This window comes from Sapajus apella, unplaced genomic scaffold, assembly GCF_009761245.1.
Source record: "Sapajus apella isolate SASKATOON/1434 unplaced genomic scaffold, GSC_monkey_1.0 scaffold23, whole genome shotgun sequence".
Taxonomy (NCBI): domain Eukaryota; kingdom Metazoa; phylum Chordata; class Mammalia; order Primates; family Cebidae; genus Sapajus; species Sapajus apella.
In genome coordinates, this window is record NW_022436963.1 from 3,857,104 (window position 1) to 3,878,028 (window position 20,925).

Here is a 20,925-nt window from a genome sequence, read left to right on the forward strand (position 1 = left end):
AGCCCTGAATCTTATCATTTCCAAGTTGGGGTGGGGTTCCCCAGGAAAACCCAAGGGCCACCTCTTCCCTTGGGCCTGAGCTAGGTGGCCCTGGGCAGTGGGAGAAAGAACCCACCGCCTGTTCTGGGTCCCTGGACACCTCTATGCCTGAGCCTCAGCTGGCTTGGCCAGATGGGGATCCAGGGTTTCACCCAAGCAGAGGCTGTGTACCCCTGGAGCAGCAGTGGAGAGGGTCTGCCCCCAGCTCTAGCCTGCAGCTCTCTCACCTGGGGAAGGGGCTACTTAAGCAACCCATCCTTTGGGACACCCAGCCCCACTGGGACTCCACTAGAGGAGCCGCTTTCTCCCACTGTTGGCCTGTTTTCTTCCAGGTATTTGACGATGAGGAGTTTGACTGCCGGACTCCCAGAGAGTGGATCAACATGGGCTTGGAACCAGGGTCTCTGGACAGGAAACCTGTTCCGGGAAAAGCCCTCCTGCCCACTGATGACTTCCTGGGGCATGGTGAGCAGGGCCAGTCTGGAGTGGGGGCACCATCTCATTCTAGTAGCAGCTCTGCCACGGACTCCTGGGCTCCCCTGGGACCTGGCAGCCATGGGAGGTGAGGGGTCTTTCAAAACCTCTCTGCTGGGAGATGGGCCTAGGACCTGGCCTCACATAACAGGAAATGCAGGGAGAGCATCGCCGGGAGAGCTGGAAAAGGGACAGGTGGATGGTGTCTAGTGTTTTGAAGAATCTTTGATTTATTGGTAATAAAATATGTACATGCTCATTGGGCATGTTGAAACGTGCACAAAGGGCACAGTTCCACTCTCCATCCCTCCACCCAGAAGCCCCATTGTTGCAGCTCTGACTGTAGCCTCTCAGCTTTCACTTCTCTGTGCACAACACACACTTCTCACAAACACACGTCCCCATCGTCACACACATTCCCAAGCACACTCACTGTCACACATCGTCACACACATTCACAAGCACACTCACTGTCACACCCCCAACAGCCGCACCCATCTGCACATTTTCACCACTCGGAAGCACACGTGCCTACTGTCACCCATTCACAAGCAGTGTCCCACCTCACCCATGCCCACGTGATGCCACACAGGTTTGCCTTGTATTGGCCTTGTCTGTATCTGCCCAGGGAGTGCCCCTGGCTGCTTGTTTGGCCTCAGGCCACCCCAGTGGCCGTGGAGGCTTTCCCATTTCCTGCTGTGGAAGCAGTGCCAGGTGGATATCCACAGCTGCCATGTTGGCCTGCACAGCTGCCATGTTGGTCTCGGTGCAGCATCCCAGGAAGGTCTGGGTCATCATTTGGGAAGTTGGAGGTGGCTATACCCCTGTGCAGGGATGAAGGCTGCTCTGCTCCCTGCCTGGTGGGTGGGCCAGATGCTGTGAGTGGGGAGTGGGCCCAGTGAGCCAGCTCCAGGTGGGAGGCAGGACTGTGAGAGCCATGACTGGTTTTAAGACTGTGCAGTGAGTCCATTGAGCAGGCTGTAAATTTATGTTTCATTTTAAAAACACATTAATGCTGGAATCAATTTCTCTGAACTAGACAAGAAGCCCAGAATGTTCCCTTTACTTTGGACTTAATTACAAAAATAATTTAGCTCAATTGTTCCCAGATCTCCAATTCCTGGTGATAAAACCAGAAGGTTTGGGGCTGCATTAACCTTAAATGCACCACGTTCCAGGCTCCCCCGAGACACTCTGCTTGCACCCCCTCACATGGCCCTGGTCTTGGGTGGTGGCACGGGCGGGAGGAGGGGTGAGCAGGGAGGGGCTCTGCCGGGGACCTCTTGTTTTCTGCTGGGGGCTTCCAGTGACATCTTTTCATTTGAGCTGAGCCGAGACATGGCCAGCATTTTCAGAAAGGGAACCTACTAGGAAGGGAGGGGAAGAGCAAACCAGAGAAGCACAATAGGTGAGCTACAGGCCTCCTTTACTTATCCTTTACTCAGCTAGCTGTGTCAACAGGTAGGGAGCGTTTCCTGGGAATTCCAGCCCTTCCTTCCTCAACCCAGTCTGTAGAACTCATTAAAAAAAACAAAAAACAAACAACAAAAAACACTTTTTTTTTGAAGACACAAGTCTTGCTCTTTCACCCAGGCTGGAGTGTGCAGTGGCACAATCTCGGCTCGCTGCAACCTCCACCTCCCAGGTTTAAACAACTCTCATGCCTCAGCCTCCAGAAGAGCTGGGACTACACGTATACACCACACCACTACTTCTGGCTGATTTTTTTTGTATTTTAGTAGAGACAGAGTTTCACCATGTTGCCCAAGGTGGTCTCGAACTCCTGAGCTCAGGCAGTCCACGCGCCTCTGCCTCCCAAAGTGCTGGGATTACAGACGTGAGCCACTGCACCTGCCTCAGTTTGTTTTTAAGCCACTATGTATCGAGGCTGCTCTGCTGGGCATCATGTGTGTGCATCTTTCTTCTGCAAAAGTTTATCAAACATCGGCAATGTACCAGTTTCCATTCTAGGCCCAGGGACACAGCTGTGACCAAGATGGGACAAAGTGGCTTCTGCCCTTAGGGAGCTGACACTAGTGTGAGCAAGTCAGCCACGAACCAGAAGCTGATACGTAAATAGTGTGACTTTTGGCACTGTGAGGGACGGGATGGGTTAACAAGTCAGAGAGTGCCTGGGACAGAGATGCCATTTTAGGCGCAGAGGCTTCTCCTTGGTGAAGGGAACAACCAGCAGTGAGGCGACCTGAGTGGAGAGTGTTCCAGGCCAAGGGCACAGCCAGGGCAGAGGCCCTGCCGCCGAACAAGGTCCAAAGTCACAGGAATGGCCGGGCGTGGGGGCTCACGCCTGTAATCCCAGCACTCTGGGAGGCTGAGGCGGGTGGGTCACAAGGTCAAGAGTTCAAGAACAGCCTGGCCAACATGGTGAAACCCTGTCTCTACTTAAAATACAAAAATTACCTGGGCATGGCATGCGCCTGTAATCCCAGCTACTCTGGAGCCTGAGGCAGGAGAATTGCTTGAACTGGAACCCGGGAGGCAGAGGCTGCAGTGAGCCAAGATCCCGCCATTGCACTCCAGCCTGAACTACAGAGTGAGACTTCATCTCAAGAAAAAAAAAAAAAGGAAAGAAAGAAAGAAAGAAAAAAAAAAGTGGCAAGAATAGCCAGACCTACAGTGTGGCTGGAGAGAAATGTGTGAGGGGCAGCAGTGGGAGGTGAGCTGAAGTGGGCACAGGCTTTCAGCCCAGGGAACTGGTGGGAGGCCCATCCTGACTGAAGAACAGCTCCTGCCCTGCCGTGCCCCATTCTCAGATGAGGGGCCCAGGGACTGAGCAGCCAGGAGCGGCCTATGGGGAGGGCTTCACCCTGGCTTTGGTCACTTTGAAGGGGCTCCAGCTCATCCATGACCTTTACAGCTGGGTTCTCAGCAGGTCTCCCATTAGCTTGGGGCTTTCGTGGCCTCCTGTCCCAGCCTCCCATTGGCCTGTGTGTCTCTCTGTCCTGGTGGAGGTTGTGCTGAGCACCAGGGCAGAGAAGCCTGGTCTTTCTGACTCCTCCTGCAGCCTGGGGTTCCTCAGAGGCCAGCATGGCTGGGAGGAAGCAGGGCCCTAGCTCTGCTGGAGCAGAAGGGGGCATCCCGGCAGGAGAGACGCCAGCCTGGTGACCTCTGAGACTTATTCCCAGCACTGCTGCCTGCACTCAGAGGCCCCTTCCTGCACCCATGGCAGAGAGCACTGGTGGGGTTTTCCCTTCTGTTTCAGAGGACCCCAAGAATCCGAAGCTAACGTACAAATGGTGCAAGGTAGGCGTCCTGGACTACGACGAGGAGAAGAAGCTATACCTGGTACACAAGACAGACGAGAAAGGCCTGGTGCGAGATGAGATGGGAAGGCCCATCTTGAATGCAGGGGTCACCCCTGAAGGTACGAGCTCCTGCCGCTGCCCCAGGCAGACCCCCAGCTCGGTCCTGGCTGGCCTGTGACTGAGACCAACCCTGCCCAGGGCACTGCCAGACCAGGTCTGGATTCTGCTTCGCTCTGTTTGCCCAACACCCTGACCAGTAAGGACCAGAGGACTAATCACTCAGAGACCCCAGAAAGGGCAAGTGGCTGTTATTTGGTATGTAAGCTCTGAGCCCAAGTCCCATCAATTAGCGATGCCTGCCCTGTGTGTGGCATCAAGGGATGGGCACTTGAACAGCCATGCCTGTATAACTCCTTGTTCAAATTCTTCCTCCCCTCCCCTCCCCCTTCCCTTCCCGCCCCCTTCCTCCCCTCCCCCCTCCTTCCCTCCCTTCTTCCTCCTCCCCGCCCTCCTCTCTTTTCTTTTTGAAAAGTGAATTTTCCTCACTCTGTCGCCCAGCCTGGAGTGCAGTGGTACAATCTCAGCTCACTGCAACCTCTACCTCCCAGATTCAAGTGATTCTCGTGCCTCAGTCTTCCAAGTAGCCGGGATCACAGGCGCCTGCCACCATGCCCAGCTAATTTTTTGTATTTTTAGTAGAGACAGGGTTTTACCATGGTGGACAGGTTGGTCTCAAACTCCTAGCCTCAAATGATCCACCTACCTAGGCCTCCCAAAGTGCTGGGATTACAGGCGTGAGCCACCACGCTTGGCCTTGTCTAAGCACTTTCACATCCGCCCATGACACCCCGTGAGATGGGCCAGGCAGGGAATGTCATCATGCCCATTTCACAGATGCAACCGGGAGTCCGAAGAGGGAAACAACTTGTTGAGGGCCACTGGGCATCAGCAGCACAGCCAGCTGGAACGTAGTTCTTCAGCTTAAAAAGCCTGACTACGTGTCCTCTTCTCCCTCCCACCTGGCCCCCAGGAAGGCCACCCCTTCAGGTCTGTCAGTACTGGGTGCCACGGATCCAGCTTCTCTTCTGTGCTGAGGACCCTTGCGTGTTCACGCAACGTGTGGTCCAGGCCAACGCCCTACGCAAGAACACAGAGGCACTGCTGCTCTACAACCTGTATGTGGACTGTATGCCCTCTGACGGCCGGCGCGTCATCAGTGAGCAGAGCCTGAGCAAGATCAAGCAGTGGGCCCTGAGCACGCCCAGGATGCACAAAGGCTCCTCGTGAGTTCCTGCTCAGCCTTTCCCATGCCTGGGCATTACCTCCTCCAGGGAGCCTTCCATGGGTGGTTGGTGCTCCTCCAGGGTAGAGCTCCCTCAGGGCTCATGTGTTTGAGACTGTCCTGCCTATTGCCCTATGGATTTATTGGGGACCCAAACAATTTTTTGTTCATCTCTAGATCCCTCATTATCAATATGAACTCCTGGATTCTTATTTTATTCAAAGGGTTACAACTGAGTACTTTCAAAAATGTTTGATGCTCAATTGTCCCAGATTTGGCCAGTGGGAGACTTTTCAAGCTAATTCCTGTGTCCTTGTACCATGTTCCCATCATTCTTCAAAACCATTGGATGATGATTTATTAGCAAGGCGACCCTAAGATAACTTTACTTTCTGGCACAGCAAGAATTTCCAGGCTCATTGTGTACTTTCCCAGGTCTAGTCCTGAAACCAGATGTTTCTCCAAGGAAGTTCCTTTTGTTTATTATTTTAGTTTATTTTTTGAGACAGGTTCTCACTCTGTCACCCATGCTGGAGTTCCTGGAGTGCAGTGGCGCCATCTTGGCTCACTGTAGCTTCAATTTCCTGGGCTCTAGCAATCCTCCCACCTCATCCTCCCGAGGAGCTGAGATTTCAGGCCTGTACCACCACATCTGGCTAATTTTGTTTATTTTTTGTAGAGACAGATCTCCCTATGTTGCCCAGGCTGGTCTTGAATGCCTATGCTTAAGTAATTCTCCCACCTTGGCTTCCCAAAGTGTTGGAATTATAGGTGTGAGCCACTGTGCCCGGCTGGAAGTTCCTTTTAGTTGAGGAATGATATTTAGAAGCCAAGATCTGGGCATTAGGTATGCGCATTGCTACAGAGATTTCATTGCTTCGAGACTCCCACAGCAGACAGATCTGGGAAATATATATAGAGATGGTCCCCAATTTACGATGGTTTGACTTACCATTTTTTCTTTCTCTTCTTTTTTTTTTTTTTTGAGTTGAAATCTTAATCTGTCACCCAAGTTCGAGTGCAGTGGCATAATCTCAGCTCATTGCAACCTACACCTCCCGGGTTCAAGTGATTCTCCTGCCTCAACCTCCCAAGTAGCTGGAACTATAGGCGTGTGTTACCACGCCTGGCTAATTTCTTGTATTTTTAGTAGAGATGGGGTTTCACCGTGTTATCCAGGATGGTCTCAATCTCCTGACCTCATGATCTGCCCACCTGGGCTTCCCAAAGTGCTATGCTGGGATTACAGGTGTAAGCCACCATGCCGGTCTTTTTTTTTTTTTTTTTTTTTGAGACAAGCTTCACTCTTGTCGCCCAGGCTGGAGTGGCTTGATCTTGGCTCACTGCAACCTCCGCCTCCTGGCTTCAAGAGATTCTCTTGCTTCAGCCGCCTGGGTACCTGGGATTACAGGTGCCCGCCACCATGCTCAGCCAATTTTTGTATTTTTAGTAGAGATGGGGTTTCACCATTTGGCCAAGCTGAGCTCAAACTCCTGACCTCAGGTGATCTTCCTGCCTCAGCCTCCCAAAGTGCTGGCATTACAGGCATGAGCCACCATGCCTGACCGACTTACCATTTTCCAACTTTATGATGGTGCAAAAATGATATGCATTCAGTGGAAAATGTACTTCAAGCACCCATACAGCCAATCTTTTATTCATTTTCAGTACAGTATTTAATACATTTCAAGAAATTTTAAACACTTTCTTATAAAATAGCTTTGGTTACATAATTTTGCCCATCTGTAGGCCAATGTAAGTGTTCTGAGCACATTTAAGGTTAGGCTGAACCATGGTGTTCAGTACCTTAGGTGTATGGAGTGCATTTTAAACTTATGACAGGTTTAGTTGGAATGTAGCCCCACTGTAAGTAGAGAAGCATCTGTATATTTACAGTCACGCATCGCTTAATGATTGGGACACATTCTAAGAAATTCATCATTAGGTGATTTTCTCATTGTACAAACACCATAGTGTGTACTGACACAGACCTAGATGGATATAGCCAGCTACACAGCCAGGATATACGGTACTGCCTAGTGCTCCCAGGCTATAAACCTATGCAGCACGTGATTACTGAATACTACAGGCAACTGTAACACAATGGCAAGTATTTGTGTATCTAAACATAGAAAAAGTACAATAAAAATACAGTATACAAGATAAAATATGGTACATCTATGTAGGGCACTCACCATGAATGGAGCTTGCAGGGCTGGAAGTTGCTCTGGTTGAGTGAGTGGTGAGTGAATGTGAAGACCTGGGATATTACTGTGTACTTTATAAACACTGTATGTACTTAAGCTACACTAAGTTTACTTAAAAAATTTTCTTTCTTCAATAATAAGTTAACCCAACACACCTTAGGGCCAAGCATGATGGCTTATGCCTGTAATCCCAGCACTTTGGGAGGCCAAGGTGGGTTGGCCACGTTCAACACTAGCCTGGCCAACATGCCAAAACCCCGTCTCTACAAAAAAAAAATACAAAAATTAGCTGTGCACGGTGGCACACAACTGTAATACCAGCTACTTGGGAGGCTGAGGCACTAGAATTGCTTGAACCTAGGAGGCAGAGGTTTCAGTGAGCTAAGATCATGCCACTGCACTCCAGCATGGGTGACAGAGTGAGACTATCTAAAAGTTATATGTATATATATAATAAATAAATAAAACTTTAGCTTACTTTAACATTTCCATTTTATAAACCTTTTTTTTTTTTTTTTTTTTTTTTTTGAGATGGAGTCTCACTATGTTACCAGGCTGTAGTGCAGTAGCACAATCTTGGATCACTGCAACCTCCACCTCCTGGGTTCAAGCAATTTTCCTGTCTCAGCCTCCGAAGTAGCTAGGACTACAGGTGCACGCCACCACACTCAGCTAATTTTTGTATTTTTAGTAGAGACAGAGTTTCATCATGTTGGCCAGAATGGTCTTGATCTCTTGGCCTCATGATCTGCCCCCCCTTGGCCTCCCAAAGTACTGGGATTACAGGTGTGAGCCACTGCGCCTGGCCTTAACTTTTTAAGAAACTTTTCGACTCTTTTATAATAACATAAAAAAATTTTTTAAAGGTTGGATGCAGTGGCTCATGCCTGTATTTCCAGCACTTTGGGAGGCTTAGGTGGGTGGATCACTTGAGGTCAGGAGTTCAAGACCAGCCTGGCTAACATAGTGAAATCTTGTCTCTACTAAAAATACAAAACTTAGCTGGGCATGGTGGCATGTGCCTGTAATCCCAGCTACCCGGGAGGCTGAGGCAAGAGAATCTCTTAAACCCGGGGAGGTTGCAGTGAGCCAAGATGGTGCCTTTGCACTCCAGCCTGGGTGACAGGTGAGACTCTGTCTCAAAATCTATATATATATTTTTTTTTCTTAAATTCTTATTCTATAAGCTTTTTATTAAAAATTGATTTTTTTGATTTTTAAACATTTTCGTTAAAAACAAAGACACAAGAACACACATTAGCTTAGGCCTACACAGGGTCTGGGTCATCAATATCACTGTCTTCCAGCTCTACATCTTGTCCCAATGTCTTCAGGGACAGTAACATGCATGGAGCTGTCATCTTCTATGACTATGGGATACTTCCTGAAGGACCTGCCTGAGGATGTTTCATAGCTAACTTAAAAAAAAAATAGAGGAGTACACTCTAAAATAACAATTAAAAAGTATAGTATAGGGTAGTAAATAAACCAGGAACATAGTCATTTATTACCATTATCACGTATTATGTTCTGTATATAACCATACATGCTATGCTTTTATATGACTGGCTGCAGTAGGTTTGTTTACACCAGCATAACCATAAACACATTAGTGATGTGTTGTGTTATGACATTACAATGCCATGATGTCACTTAGAAATGGGAATTTTTTGACTCCATTATAATCTTATGGGACCACCATCATATATGCAAACTGTAACCAAAATGTCATTATTTAGCATATGACTATGTATACGACAAAATAGCTATCACTCAGAAAGCTATACGCAGAAATCTGTCACTTTCCACCTCCCCATCCTGTCCAGGTTCCCTATCTTTCCCACTGTGTTCCTACCACATGCCCACAGATAACCAATATCAATAGTTTCTGGTTTATCCTTTCTGTGTTTTTATTGCACAAATGAGCAGAAACATGTATATTTCAGACATATATATGTTTTCTTATACTCCTCCCTTTCTTACGTGAAAGGTAGCACGCTATAGATAGTCTTTTGCACGTTGAATTGTCTTGGCATCCTTGTTAAAAATCATTTGACTGGCCGGGCGCAATGGCTCACACCTGTAATTTTAACACTTTGGGAGGCCAAGGGGATGAATCACCTGAGGTCAGGGCGTTTGAGACCAGCCTGGCCAACATCATGTAACCCCATCTCTACTAAAAATACAAAAATTAGCTGGGCATGGTGGCACATGCCTGTAGCCCCAACTACTCAGGAGGCTGAGGCACGAGAATTGTTTGAACCCAGGAGGCAGAGGTTACAGTGACCCAAGATTGCACCACTGCACTCCAGCCTAGGTGACAGAGCGAGATTCCATCTCAAAAAAAAAAAAAGAAAGAAATTGGTCTATTTTAATCTTTCTACTTCTAATGGAGTCATTTTCATATACATTGTTTCTCTAAAAAATTATCCATCTTATATCTGTTTTGCAATATATTTGCATATAATTCTGTAAAGTTGTTTTTTATTTTCAATTTTTTTCTGGTTTAATATTTACTGCTCCTCATTACTCTTATTTTGTGGAGTCATGCTCTCTTCCTGTTTCTTTCTGGTTTTGGTTTATTAGGTTATTTAGTAGCTTGTGTGTTTTTTTGTTGTTGTTGTTTTTGAGACAGAGTTCAGCTCTTGTTGCCCAGGCTAGAGTGCAATGGCACAATCTTCGCTCAGTGCAACCTCCGCCTTCTGGGTTCAAATGATTCTCCTGCCTCAGCCTTCTAAGTAGCTGGGATTACAGGCACCACACCCAGCTCATTTTTTATATTTTTAGTAGAGACGGGGTTTCACCATGTTGGCCAGGCTGCTCTTGACCTCCTGACTTCAGGTGATCCCCCTGCCTTGGCCCCTTAAAGTGCTGGAATTTCAGGTGTGAGCCACTGTGCCCGGCCTGGTGTGTTACTTTAAAAAAGAGGATTTAGGTTTACTAATGTGATTGACTGCTTTTCTACATCTCCCTTATGAATTTCTACTTTTATCTTTATTTCCTTCATTTTGCCATCTTTTGGCTTATCTGTTATGTTGTATAGTTTGTGGTGTGTGTGTGTGTGTGCCTGCATGTATTAGGAATTTATTTCATTCTTAGTGACAAATGTGCTTGAGGCTATGAACTTTCTTCTGATAATTGCTTTAAAAGTAGTCCACAGATTCTGATATCTAGTATTTCACTTTTTTTTCTTTTGAGATGGAGTTTTGGTCTGTTGCCCAGGCTGGAGTGCAGTGGTGCAATCTCGACTCACTGCAACCTCCTCCTCCTGTGTTAAGCGATTTCTCCTGCCTCAGCCTCTGGAGTAGCTGGGATTACAGGTACATGCCACCACACCTGGCTCATTTTTGTATTTTTGGTAGAGACAGGGTTTCACCATGTTGGCCAGGTTGGTTTTGAACTCCTGATCTCAGGTGATCGCCTGCCTCGGCCTCCCAAAGTGCTGAGATTACAGTTGTGAGCCACCGTACCTGGCCCTTTTGCCCATTTCTCAAATGGGATTATTCATTTTTTCATTGTTCAGTTGTTTAAGTTCCTTATAGATTCCGGATATTAGACTTTTGTCAGATGTGTAGTTTCTGAATATTTTCTCCAATTCTGCAGATTGTCTGTTTTCTCTGTCGATAGTTTCTTTTGCTGTGCAAAAGCTCTTTAATTAGGTCCCACTCTTCAATTTTTGTTTTTTTTGCAATCGCTTTTGAGGACTTAGTCATAAATTCTTTCCCAAGGCCAATGTCCAGAATGCTGATTCCTAGGTTTTCTTCTAGGATTCTTAGAGTTTGAGGTCTGGCATTTAAATCTTTAATCCTGGCCAGACTAGATGGCTGACACCTGCAATCCCAGCACTTTGGGAGGTCGAAGCAGGTAGATGGTTTGAACTCAGGAGTTCAAGATCAGCCTGGGCAACATGGTAAAACCCCATCTCTACAAAAAATATGTGTGTATATATATATGTGTGTGTATATATATATATATATATATATATATATATACACACACACACACAAACAAAAATTAGCCAAGCATGGTGGGGGTGCACCTGTAGTCCTAGCTCTTTGGGAGGCTGAGGTGGGAGGATCACTTGAACCTAGGAGGCAGAGGTTGCAGTGAGCCAAGCTGGTGCCACTGCACTCCAACCTGGGTGACAGAGCAAGATACTGTCTCAGGAAAAAAAAAAAAACAACTTAAATCTTTAATTCATCTTGAGTTAATTTTTATTTATGGTGAAAGGTACGGGTCGGTTTCAACCTTCTGCATGTGGCTAGCAAGCTATCCCAGCACTATTTATTGAATAGTCCTTTACTCATTGCATATTTTTGTCAACTTTGTTGAAGATCAGATGGCTTTAGGTGTGTGGCTTTATTTCTGCACTCTCTATTCTGTTACATTGGCCTATGTGTCTGTTTTGAACCAGTAACATGGTGTTTTGGTTACTATAGCCTTGTAGTATAGTTTGAAGATAAGGTGATGCCTCCAGCTTTGTTCTTTTTGCTTAGGTTTGCTTTGGCTATTCAGGGTCTTTTTGGGTTTCATATAAATTTTAGACTAATTTTTTCCTAGTTCTGTGAAAAATGACTTGGTAGTTTGATAGGAATTGTGTTAAATCTGTAGATTGCTTTAGACAGTATGGCCATATTAACAATATTGATTCTTCCAGTCCATTAGCATGGAGTGTTTTTCCATTTGGTTATGTCATCTCTGAGTTCTTTTAGCAGTATTTTGCAGTTCTTCTAGAGATCTTTCACCTCCTTGGTTAAATGTATCCCTAGGTATTTTTTTGTGGCAATCATAAATGAAATTGTATTCTTAATTTGGCTCTCAGCTTGTATGGAAATGCTCCTGATTCCTGTACATTGATTTTGTTTCCTGAAACTTTACCGAAGTTGTTTATCAGTTCCAGGAGCCTTTTGGTAGAGTTCTAATGCTCTTTGATCTGCATTTTACTTTGCTTGATATCAACATTACAATCTGACATCTTATTGTTTCATTTGTCCGATAAATCCCTTTATTTTGAGCCTTTCAGAACTAATTCGTTTTATATCAGTTTCTTACTTTAGGCATATAGTTTGGGTTTTATTTGTGAGCCAACTTCTTCTTGTAATAGGTGAGTTAAGCCCATTCACATTTATTGGTATGGCTAATAGGTTTGACCTCAACTCAGTCATATTACTTCGTATTATAATCATTATGTGTATTGTAATACAATGCTGTGTTTCTTTCTCTACATGGTATGTTTTCTTAGTTCGTTCATTTAAAAAATTTCTTTTGACATTTGGGAAGGTTTATACCTTTAGTGGTTTCTTTTGTAGTCTCCATTATCCCCTGCTTTCCTACTTAACCCTTTAATATCTGGCCTGTTTTATTTTTGTTGTTTGTTTTGTTTTGAGACGGGGTCTTGCTCTGTCACCCACGCTAGAGTGCAGTAGCACAATCACAGCTCACCTCAGCCTTGACCTTCTGGGCTCAAGCTGTCCTTACACCTCAGCCTCCCAAGTAGCTGAGACCACAGATGTGATTAATTTTTGTATTTTTTTGTAGAGACAGGGTCTCCTGCTGTTGCCCAGGCTGGTCTCAAACTCTTGGGCTCAAGCAATCTGCTCACCTCAGCCTCCCAAAGTTCTGGGATTATAGGAGTGAGTCACCATGCTCAGCTCTACTTATTTATTTATTTTTTGAGACAAAGTCTTGCTCTGTCACCCAGGCTGGAGTGCAACGGTAGTGATCTCTGCTCACTGCAACCTCTGCCCACCATGTTCAAGCAATTCTCCTGCCTCAGCCTCCCAAGTAGCTGGGATTGTAGGCGCCCACCACTATGCCTGGCTAATTTTTGTGTTTTTAGTAGAGATGGGATTTCATCATGTTGGCCAGGCTGGTTTTGAACTCCTGACCTCAAATGAGCCTCCTGCCTTGGCCTCCCAAAGTGCTGGTATTACAGGCATGAGCCACCGCACCCAGCCTTTATTTAATATTTTAACTATTAAAACATTATTACTATTTCTCCACATTCATCTCCACCCATCTTAAATTTACAATAAACTCTTTTAAATGTGTCAGTCTTTTTTCTGAAGTTTACCGTCATCTCTTGGTTGTATAAAGTTCCTTTTCTAGTAGATTCCTGATGAAGAGCTCAGGGTATAGAGTTCCTTGAGTTCTCTCTCACACATTTAAAACCTGAAGGGCGGCTTGACCAGATATAATGGTCTTAGTTTACACTTTTATTCTATGAGTTAAAAAAAAATGCTCCTCTTTGGTTGCCTTGCCTGTGTGTTGCTTTTAAGAAGTCTGAGGCCAGCCAGGCACACACCTGTAATCCCAGCACTTTGGGAGGCCGAGTTGGGCGGATCGCCTGAGGTCAGGAGTTCAAGACCAGCCTGGCCAACATGGTGAAACCCTGTGTCTACTAAAAATACAAAAATTATCTGGGTGTGGTGGCACATGCCTGTAATCCCAGCCACTCGGGAGGCTGAGGCAGGAGAATTGCTTGAGCCCGCAAAGCGGAGGTTGCTGTAAGCAGATTGGGCCATTGCACTCCAGCCTGGGCAGCAGAGCGAGACTCTGTCTCAGAAACACAAAAAACAAAAAACGGTGGCTTATGTCTGTAATCCCAGCACTTTGGGAGGCTGAGGTGGGCAGATCATGAGGTCCAGAGTTCAAGACCAGTCTGATCAACATGGCGAAACCCCGTCTCTACTAAAAATACAAAAATTAAGGCCGGGCGCGGTGGCTCAAGCCTGTAATCCCAGCACTTTGGGAGGCCGAGGCAGGTGGATCACGAGGTCAAGAGATCGAGACCATCCTGGTCAACATGGTGAAACCCCGTCTCTACCAAAAATACAAAAAATTAGCTGGGCATGGTGGTGCGTGCCTGTAATCCCAGCTACTCAGGAGGCTGAGGCAGGAGAATCGCTTGAACCTGGGAGGTGGAGTTTGCAGTGAGCCAAGATTGTGCCACTGTACTCCAGGCTGAATGACAGAGCCAGACTCCATCTCAAAAAAAAAAAAAAGAAAAAAAAAAGAAATTTCCCTTGAATTATAGTTTTGAATCTTGGTCCTGTTCCATTCTTTTGTTTTTCTTCATCAAGGATTCCATTATATATCTCCATATCTTTTTATATATTGCTGCTTCTTTGCCTATCTTCTAATTCAACCACTTTCTGACCCTTTTTAGTTATTTCTTTTTAATTTTATTTATTTATTTATTTATTTAATTTATTTTTAGCCAGAGTCTGGCTCTGTCGCCAGGTTGGAGTGCAGTGGTAGAATCTCGTCTCACTGCAACCTCTGCCTCCCCAGTTCAAGCAATTCTCCTGCCTCAGCCTCCTAAGTAGCTAGGACTACAGGCGCGCACTATCATGCCCAGCAAAGTTTTGTATTTTTGGTAGAGACGGGGTTTCACCATGTTTGTCAGGCTTGTCCCAATCGCTTGTCCTTATGATCCGCCCTCCTCAACCTCCCAAAGTGCTGGGATTACAGGCGTGAGCCACTGCACCTGGCGATTTTATTTATTTTTAAAAATTGTGTTTTCTTTCATTTACTTCCTTTATTGTCTCTCATTTTTATTCTCTTGGTTATATCCTGCCTTTCTTCAATTTACTTCATTATGCTTTGATTTGACTATTTTCTCTTGGGCATCTTGTAATTTCACCTTCCTCCCTGGGATAATTTTATTTTCTATTTTTTCCTTGAGCTTGATTAAATCTCTTTTCTTACTGTTATTTGTCCATTTCTGTGTTTTCTTTTTGAATTTCTGATTCAGGGTGGTTTTTCAAATGCCCAAACACTTGTTTTAGGCTATTTAGCTGAAGTGCTATGTTACAGTTCTCTTCTACTTGGTCCTTGTTTATTTTTTTAGAGCTGATGGGAATTTTATCGGTTAAGATGCTCTCATCTTCTCAAGCGTCCAAACAAAGCTAAACAATGCTTTCTTTTGCTTATAGAAAAAAATGTAGTTGGTGTTCACCTATTCATTTCAGGATTTGGAGTGATTTGCAAGCTTTCTAGTTCAAGGGCGCCCTCTTCTGTCAGTATTGCACACTAGTTGTTTTTGTTTTTAAATGGTGTGTGTGTGGGGGGTGTTCGTGTGTGTGTGTGCGCGCGCGCATACATGTGCTGGGGAGAGGGATGTAGGTCCTCCAAGGTTTTTGTTCTCCTATCTTGCAGATCTCAAGATTTCACTTTTGCTTCTTTTCCCTTCCCCTCCAGTCTGCAACGGACTCCTTTCCTTTTACCTCCTGTCCTTTAAGCCATGCCTTTCAAAGAATACTGCCTTGAATTGCATGCCCTTAAGTCCCTTCCTTGTAGTAAGGATTTACCAGGACACTTTTTCAGTATTTTTACAGCCAAGGTTACTTTCTCTTTTTCTGAGATGCAGTCTCACTCTTTCGCCCAGGCTGGTATGCCGTGGCACAATCACAGCTAACTATAGCCTCAAACTCTTGGGCTCAAATAATCCTCCTACCTCAGCCTCCCTGGTAGCTGCGACTACAGGTGTATGCCACAAACCCGCTCATTTTTTAATTTTTTGTAGAGATGGGGTCTCATTCTGTTGTCTGGGCTGGTCTCAAACTCCTGGGCTCACGTGAGCCACCCACATTGGCCTTCCAAAGTGCTAGGATGAAAGGCATGAGGCACTGCGCCTGGCCTCGATTTCTCTTTCTGGTAGGATTTTATGTATGTATGTATTTATTTATTATATACTTTTTTGAGACGAACTCTTGTTCTGTGATCCAGTCTGGAGTGCAGTGGTGTGATCTAGGCTCACTGCAAACTCTGCCCTCCAGGTTCAAATGATTCTCCTGCATCAGTCTCCTGAGTAGCTGGGACTATAAGCACTCACCACCACGTCCGGCTAATTTTTGTACTTTTAGTAGAGACAGGGTTTCACCATGTTGGCCACGCTGGTCTTGAACTCCTGGCCTAAGGTGATCTACCCACCTCGGCCTCTCAAAGTGTTGGGATTACAGGTGTGAGCCACCCCACCCAGCCTCAGGTAGGATTTTAGATCTGACTTAGGGCTGCCACTATTTCCCTCTTCAGTTTTCCTTAGCCTGCCCTTGTTCTCTGTGAAAACTTGCAACAAGAGTGTGAGAGACAGCTCACTGGAGATTAATGTTTATTTTTTAATTTAAAGACAATTTGAAATTTAGGCAGTCTTCTTATTCTAGTTGTGCTAAAGATGCAGGTTTTGGTAGTGTTAGTTTTTCCTTCCCTCCCTCCCTCCCTGCCTCCCTCCCTCCCTTCCTTCCTTCCTTCCTTCCTTCTTTCCTTCCTTCCTTCCTTCCAAGGATATATTGGAAGATTTGAATCAGTGTAGCCACCTTACCTTTGCTATCAAGTATTCTGTTTCTTGAATTTTATTCAATTGGTAATGTTTTTGGCTTTAAGTATGAAAGATGCTGGTCTCGGGTTGGCTTAGACGGCAGGGAAGTGTGTTACTGTACCTGCAGCAGGAAAAGCATTGCAGCGTGTCCCCGGGTTGGTGCCTCAGGGCTCTGCCTCCAGTGTATGCTGGCTTCATCTTCAGGCAAGAGGGCAGCGGCAGTTTCATGAGCATAGTAAGGGTTGTCTTAGATTGGGTTCCCTAGAAGCAGACCCTGATTTGGGGATTCTTGTGCAAGCAATTGACGAAATCCTCTCAGAAGAAATCTATAAGGAAGTGAGGGAAGCAGGATATAATAGAAGAAGCTGCTGGTGAAATATGATTTTAGAAGTCTAGCCTCAGCCTGATCCTGTGGGAAACTCTGGGGCAAGCATGGCACCACCGAATTTGTCCTGGAGGGAGCCAGAATAAGAGGGCTTGACTTTTTTTTTTTTTTTTTTTTTTAGACAGGGTCTTGCTCTGTCCCCCAGGCTAGAGTGCAGTGGAACAATCTTAGCTGACTGCAGAGGGCTTGACTTTTATATCTCTGCATAAGTGGTTGATCATAACTGGGTTGTGTTTCCCTTCCTAAACCAACTACAGTCAGGGCAAGTTCCACATGATTGGCTCGAACTGGCTGAGATGTACCCCTGGAGCTGGGGCTGTGTCATCTTCCCCTGAGTCTAGTGAGGAAGTACTGAATTCTGGAACAAAATTGAGGAAGAAGGGAGGGAGTGGATTTCAGGCCAGTAAGCAGCCATGTGTGGAAATACCCATCTTGTGCCAGGCACTGGGGACATAGCAGTGAACACTTCCAACAAAGAGCCTGCACCCTGGGGACTCAGCCTGGCCAGGAAGACAGACAATGAGAAATCGGGGTGATTCAGCGTTCCGATAAGTGCTGTGAAGAACAAGCGAGAGAAGAGAATAGAGATGTCTCAGAAGGACTTCTTTCTATTAGGTGGTCAGGGAAAGCCTCCCGACAGAGGTGATAACATTTGAGCTGAGGCCTAAAACAGTAAGGGAAGAAGAGGATTCTGGCAGAGGGAACAGAAGTGCAGAGGCTGAGGTAGGGACAAGTTTGCGGTACTTGAGGAGCAGGACAGGGTTACTGTGGCTGGGGTGCAGAGAAAGATGTTGGTGGAGGAGGCTGGACCACATGCAGGCTGGGACAGAGACGCAGCCACGGGCCGACAGTCTCCACTCACCATGGGTGGTACTGAGCAGAGGAGTGGCTTGATCATTTACATGTTTCAAATAAATATTTTCCCCTTGCCAAGTGGAGAATGGGTTGTAAGGGGGCAAGCGTGGAAGCAGGGAGATCAGTGAAGAGACTCATGCCATAATCGGGCCAGAGACCATGATGGTGGCTTGAACCAGAATAGCAGCTGAGCAGCAGGGGAGAAAGAGATATATTTGAGGCTTCTTCAGATGTGGAGCCAACGAGAGCTGCTAATGGAAAAATGCAAGCTCACCCCAGGTCTGGCGATTTCCGATCTCAAAGCCCAGTTCCAGGGTGAAGTGCAGGGGTCCCCCACCCTCGGGCCCAGTCGTGGTATTGCGCAGCCTGAGCTCTCAGCACCTTCCAGGCACTGCCATGATTGCTCGGTGAAAGCAAGGGAGCTCAGTGGCAGGCATCTTCCACTGAACCATGGGCAGTGGGCGGGGGTGCTGCAGGGGAGGTGCAGGCAGTGAGTGGGCAGCTCTCTGAGGCTTCCAGGCCCAGGACTTCCTGCACCCTGTCCCACTGCTCTGGGGCCTGCCTTGGCTCGCAGAGACTGGCAACAGAAAATGGGGACAAGGGGCATGAAAGAAGCAGGGGAGGTGCACTTGGAGGTTAGTGGCTCAGGGCCAGGTAGGGGTGTGGCCATGAATCCAGAAGGGAAGCCCTAAATGCATGTCCCCAGGTCCATGTCAGAGCAGAGCCTGGCCCTGGCTGGGATTCACAGGATGTGGAGCCCCTGATGCCCCCATCTCCTGTCTCCATGGGCAGGGTTCTAGAGCACCTCAGCAGTCTCGCCAGAGAAGTGAGCCTGGACTATGAGCGCAGCATGAACAAGATCAACTTTGACCACATTGTCTCTTCCAAGCCTGAGACCTTCTCCTATGTGACCCTCCCCAAGAAGGAGGAGGAGCAGGTGCCTGAGCAAGGTGAGGGTCACTGGACCAAGACAGGCCCCATGGCCGTCCACCTGGCCAGAGCTGTCCCCCAACCCTCCCCTCCACAATCATCTGCTCTGCCACTGTGGGCATCATTAGCTCGACACTCCCTGCACCTTCCCTGTCTCCAGCACTTGTCCCACTTCTCCCAGCTGCCTAGAGGGTTCTGGACCAGGGGAAGGGGAAGAAGGCTCTTTTTGAACATATTAGTGGGAATTGCACAGAAGTAGCAAGGTGAACTTGTATTAGGAAACAGTGTTTCCACAGTAGATGGAAGGGGCTCTGCTGCTCTGACCTAGAGGACAGTCCTTCTTCCTCCAGTAGCAAGAGGAGACTGAGTCTCAGAGCAGGATCCCGGGGCCCAAGAATGCTCCTTGCTTTGAGCTCCCCTGCCAACCTTCCTAGACTCAGCTTCCTGTGTGTCATGTACTCAGCATGCAGGCTGGGGTGTGGACAGTGGGCATTCCAAGAGGTCCTGGTACCCACATCTTCCTTCCTTGGTGCTCCAGGGCAGGCTGTGGACAGACCTTGAGCTTGTGTGCAGCACAGGTGGGGGTGGATGAGGAGGCGGTCCACGGCCCTCATCTACTTCTCAGAGGAGTCTGTGACTAAGGGGTCCTAGAAGGAATTACTTTATCCATCTCAGAGTGGGCACCTCACTAAAGAGCTGCAGCACCACTCTAGCAAACTATGGGAAAAGTGGGGCTCTGGGAATGCTAGTCCCTCTTCCGGGGAGAAGGCAGGAGTCACGGCCCTCCATCAAGCACCTGTGGATCTGTCCTGTGTCCTGGTGTGGCCAGGCAGGGTCTCATCCTGGCCCTTGGCCACTACCGCTGCAGGGTTGGTGAGTGTCCCCAAGTACCCCTTCCGGGAACAGAAGGAGGACTTCACCTTTGTGTCCCTGCTCACACGGCCAGAGGTCATCACGGCTCTCAGCAAGGTGAGGGCCCAGTGCAACAGTGTGACCACCATGTCCCTGTTCCACTCAAACCTCTCCAAGTACAGCCGCCTGGAGGAGTTTGAGCAGATCCAGTCACAGACCTTCTCCCAGGTTTGTGGGCATGAGGGGCACAGAGGGGCAAGTACAGGGCAGAACCTCAGAGCCGGCAGGCACAGGTCGGGGCCACAGTGGAAGGCCCGGGTCAACAGGCCACGTGGTGAGGCTGTGAGCTCCTGCTTTTCTCAAAACCTGTCCTCAGCCTCTTCCTAGACCTTATTGGAGGCTGGGGTGGGAACTGAGGGTGACAGCTCATCTTGGAGAGAAAGGGAAAACCAGGGCGGGCTCTATTTCCAATCCCTTTCCATCCCAACTCTGTTTGCCTCTGAAGCAGACCCCTGGTCTTAGAAGGGGAGCAGGAACCTCAGGCACCCCCGTGTTGACCTGCAGATTGGGGTATGATGGGGGTAGGGCCCCCCTTCTGTCTCTCTGCCTCATTCTCTGTGTCTTTCCCTCTCAGTCTGTTTTTGTCTTGTTCTCTGTCTCTCTGCTTCTCTCTTGTCTCATTCTCTGGGTCTCTGTCTCTCATGGCTGGAGGGAAAGTCCTGCTTCTGTTGCCCCATATTTCCTCTCTCCTTTCTTCCCTCCTTCCCCTAATCCCAGCAGCCCTGAGCCCTCAGGGTCACATGAGGCTGTTGGTTGGCAGGGCTTAGCAGTAGTTGGGGTAGGGGACATCCCTCCACAGTCAGATGAGCCCTGAGCCCCAAGTGCCCTGGTGCTTTGAGTCCCTGAGTGTGGCTATAGGTGACAGATCCCCAGGGTGGCCGTGTGATGATGCCTGCGGCCACTCCAGGTGCAGATGTTCCTCAAGGACAGCTGGGTCAACTCGCTCAAGGTGGCCATGCGCAGCAGCCTGCGCGACATGAGCAAGGGCTGGTACAACCTCTACGAGACCAACTGGGAGGTGTACCTGATGTCCAAGCTGCGCAAGCTGATGGAGCTGGTGAAGTACATGCTGCAGGACACGCTGCGCTTCCTGGTGCAGGACTCGCTCGCCAGCTTCTCACAGTTCATCAGCGATGCCTGCCACAGCGTGCTCAACTGCACCGACGACATGGTCTGGGGTGACGACTTAATTAACAGCCCCTACAGGTGGGGCCCGGCTGGGCAGAGGCACCTGTTGATACTGGAGCTGTTCCTTGCTA

The 20,925-nt window shown here is 47.6% G+C and overlaps 1 protein-coding gene across 4 annotated transcripts in view; it reads left to right on the top strand.

Moving 5' to 3' along the window:
- The window catches only part of DNAH1 (dynein axonemal heavy chain 1), an 81,872-nt gene that overhangs the window by 9,149 nt on the left and 51,798 nt on the right, over nt 1-20,925 (top strand). For all 4 annotated transcript variants that reach the window (XR_004272438.1, XM_032290092.1, XM_032290093.1 and 1 more), the window contains exons 7-12: nt 372-504; nt 3,734-3,895; nt 4,807-5,059; nt 18,617-18,774; nt 19,623-19,834; nt 20,574-20,872. Coding sequence is in view for 3 of the 4 variants with exons in the window: in XM_032290092.1 (XP_032145983.1) it covers nt 372-504; nt 3,734-3,895; nt 4,807-5,059; nt 18,617-18,774; nt 19,623-19,834; nt 20,574-20,872 (1,217 nt within the window). In the remaining variant the exon portion in view is untranslated. The remainder of the gene's footprint in view (nt 1-371; nt 505-3,733; nt 3,896-4,806; nt 5,060-18,616; nt 18,775-19,622; nt 19,835-20,573; nt 20,873-20,925) is intronic.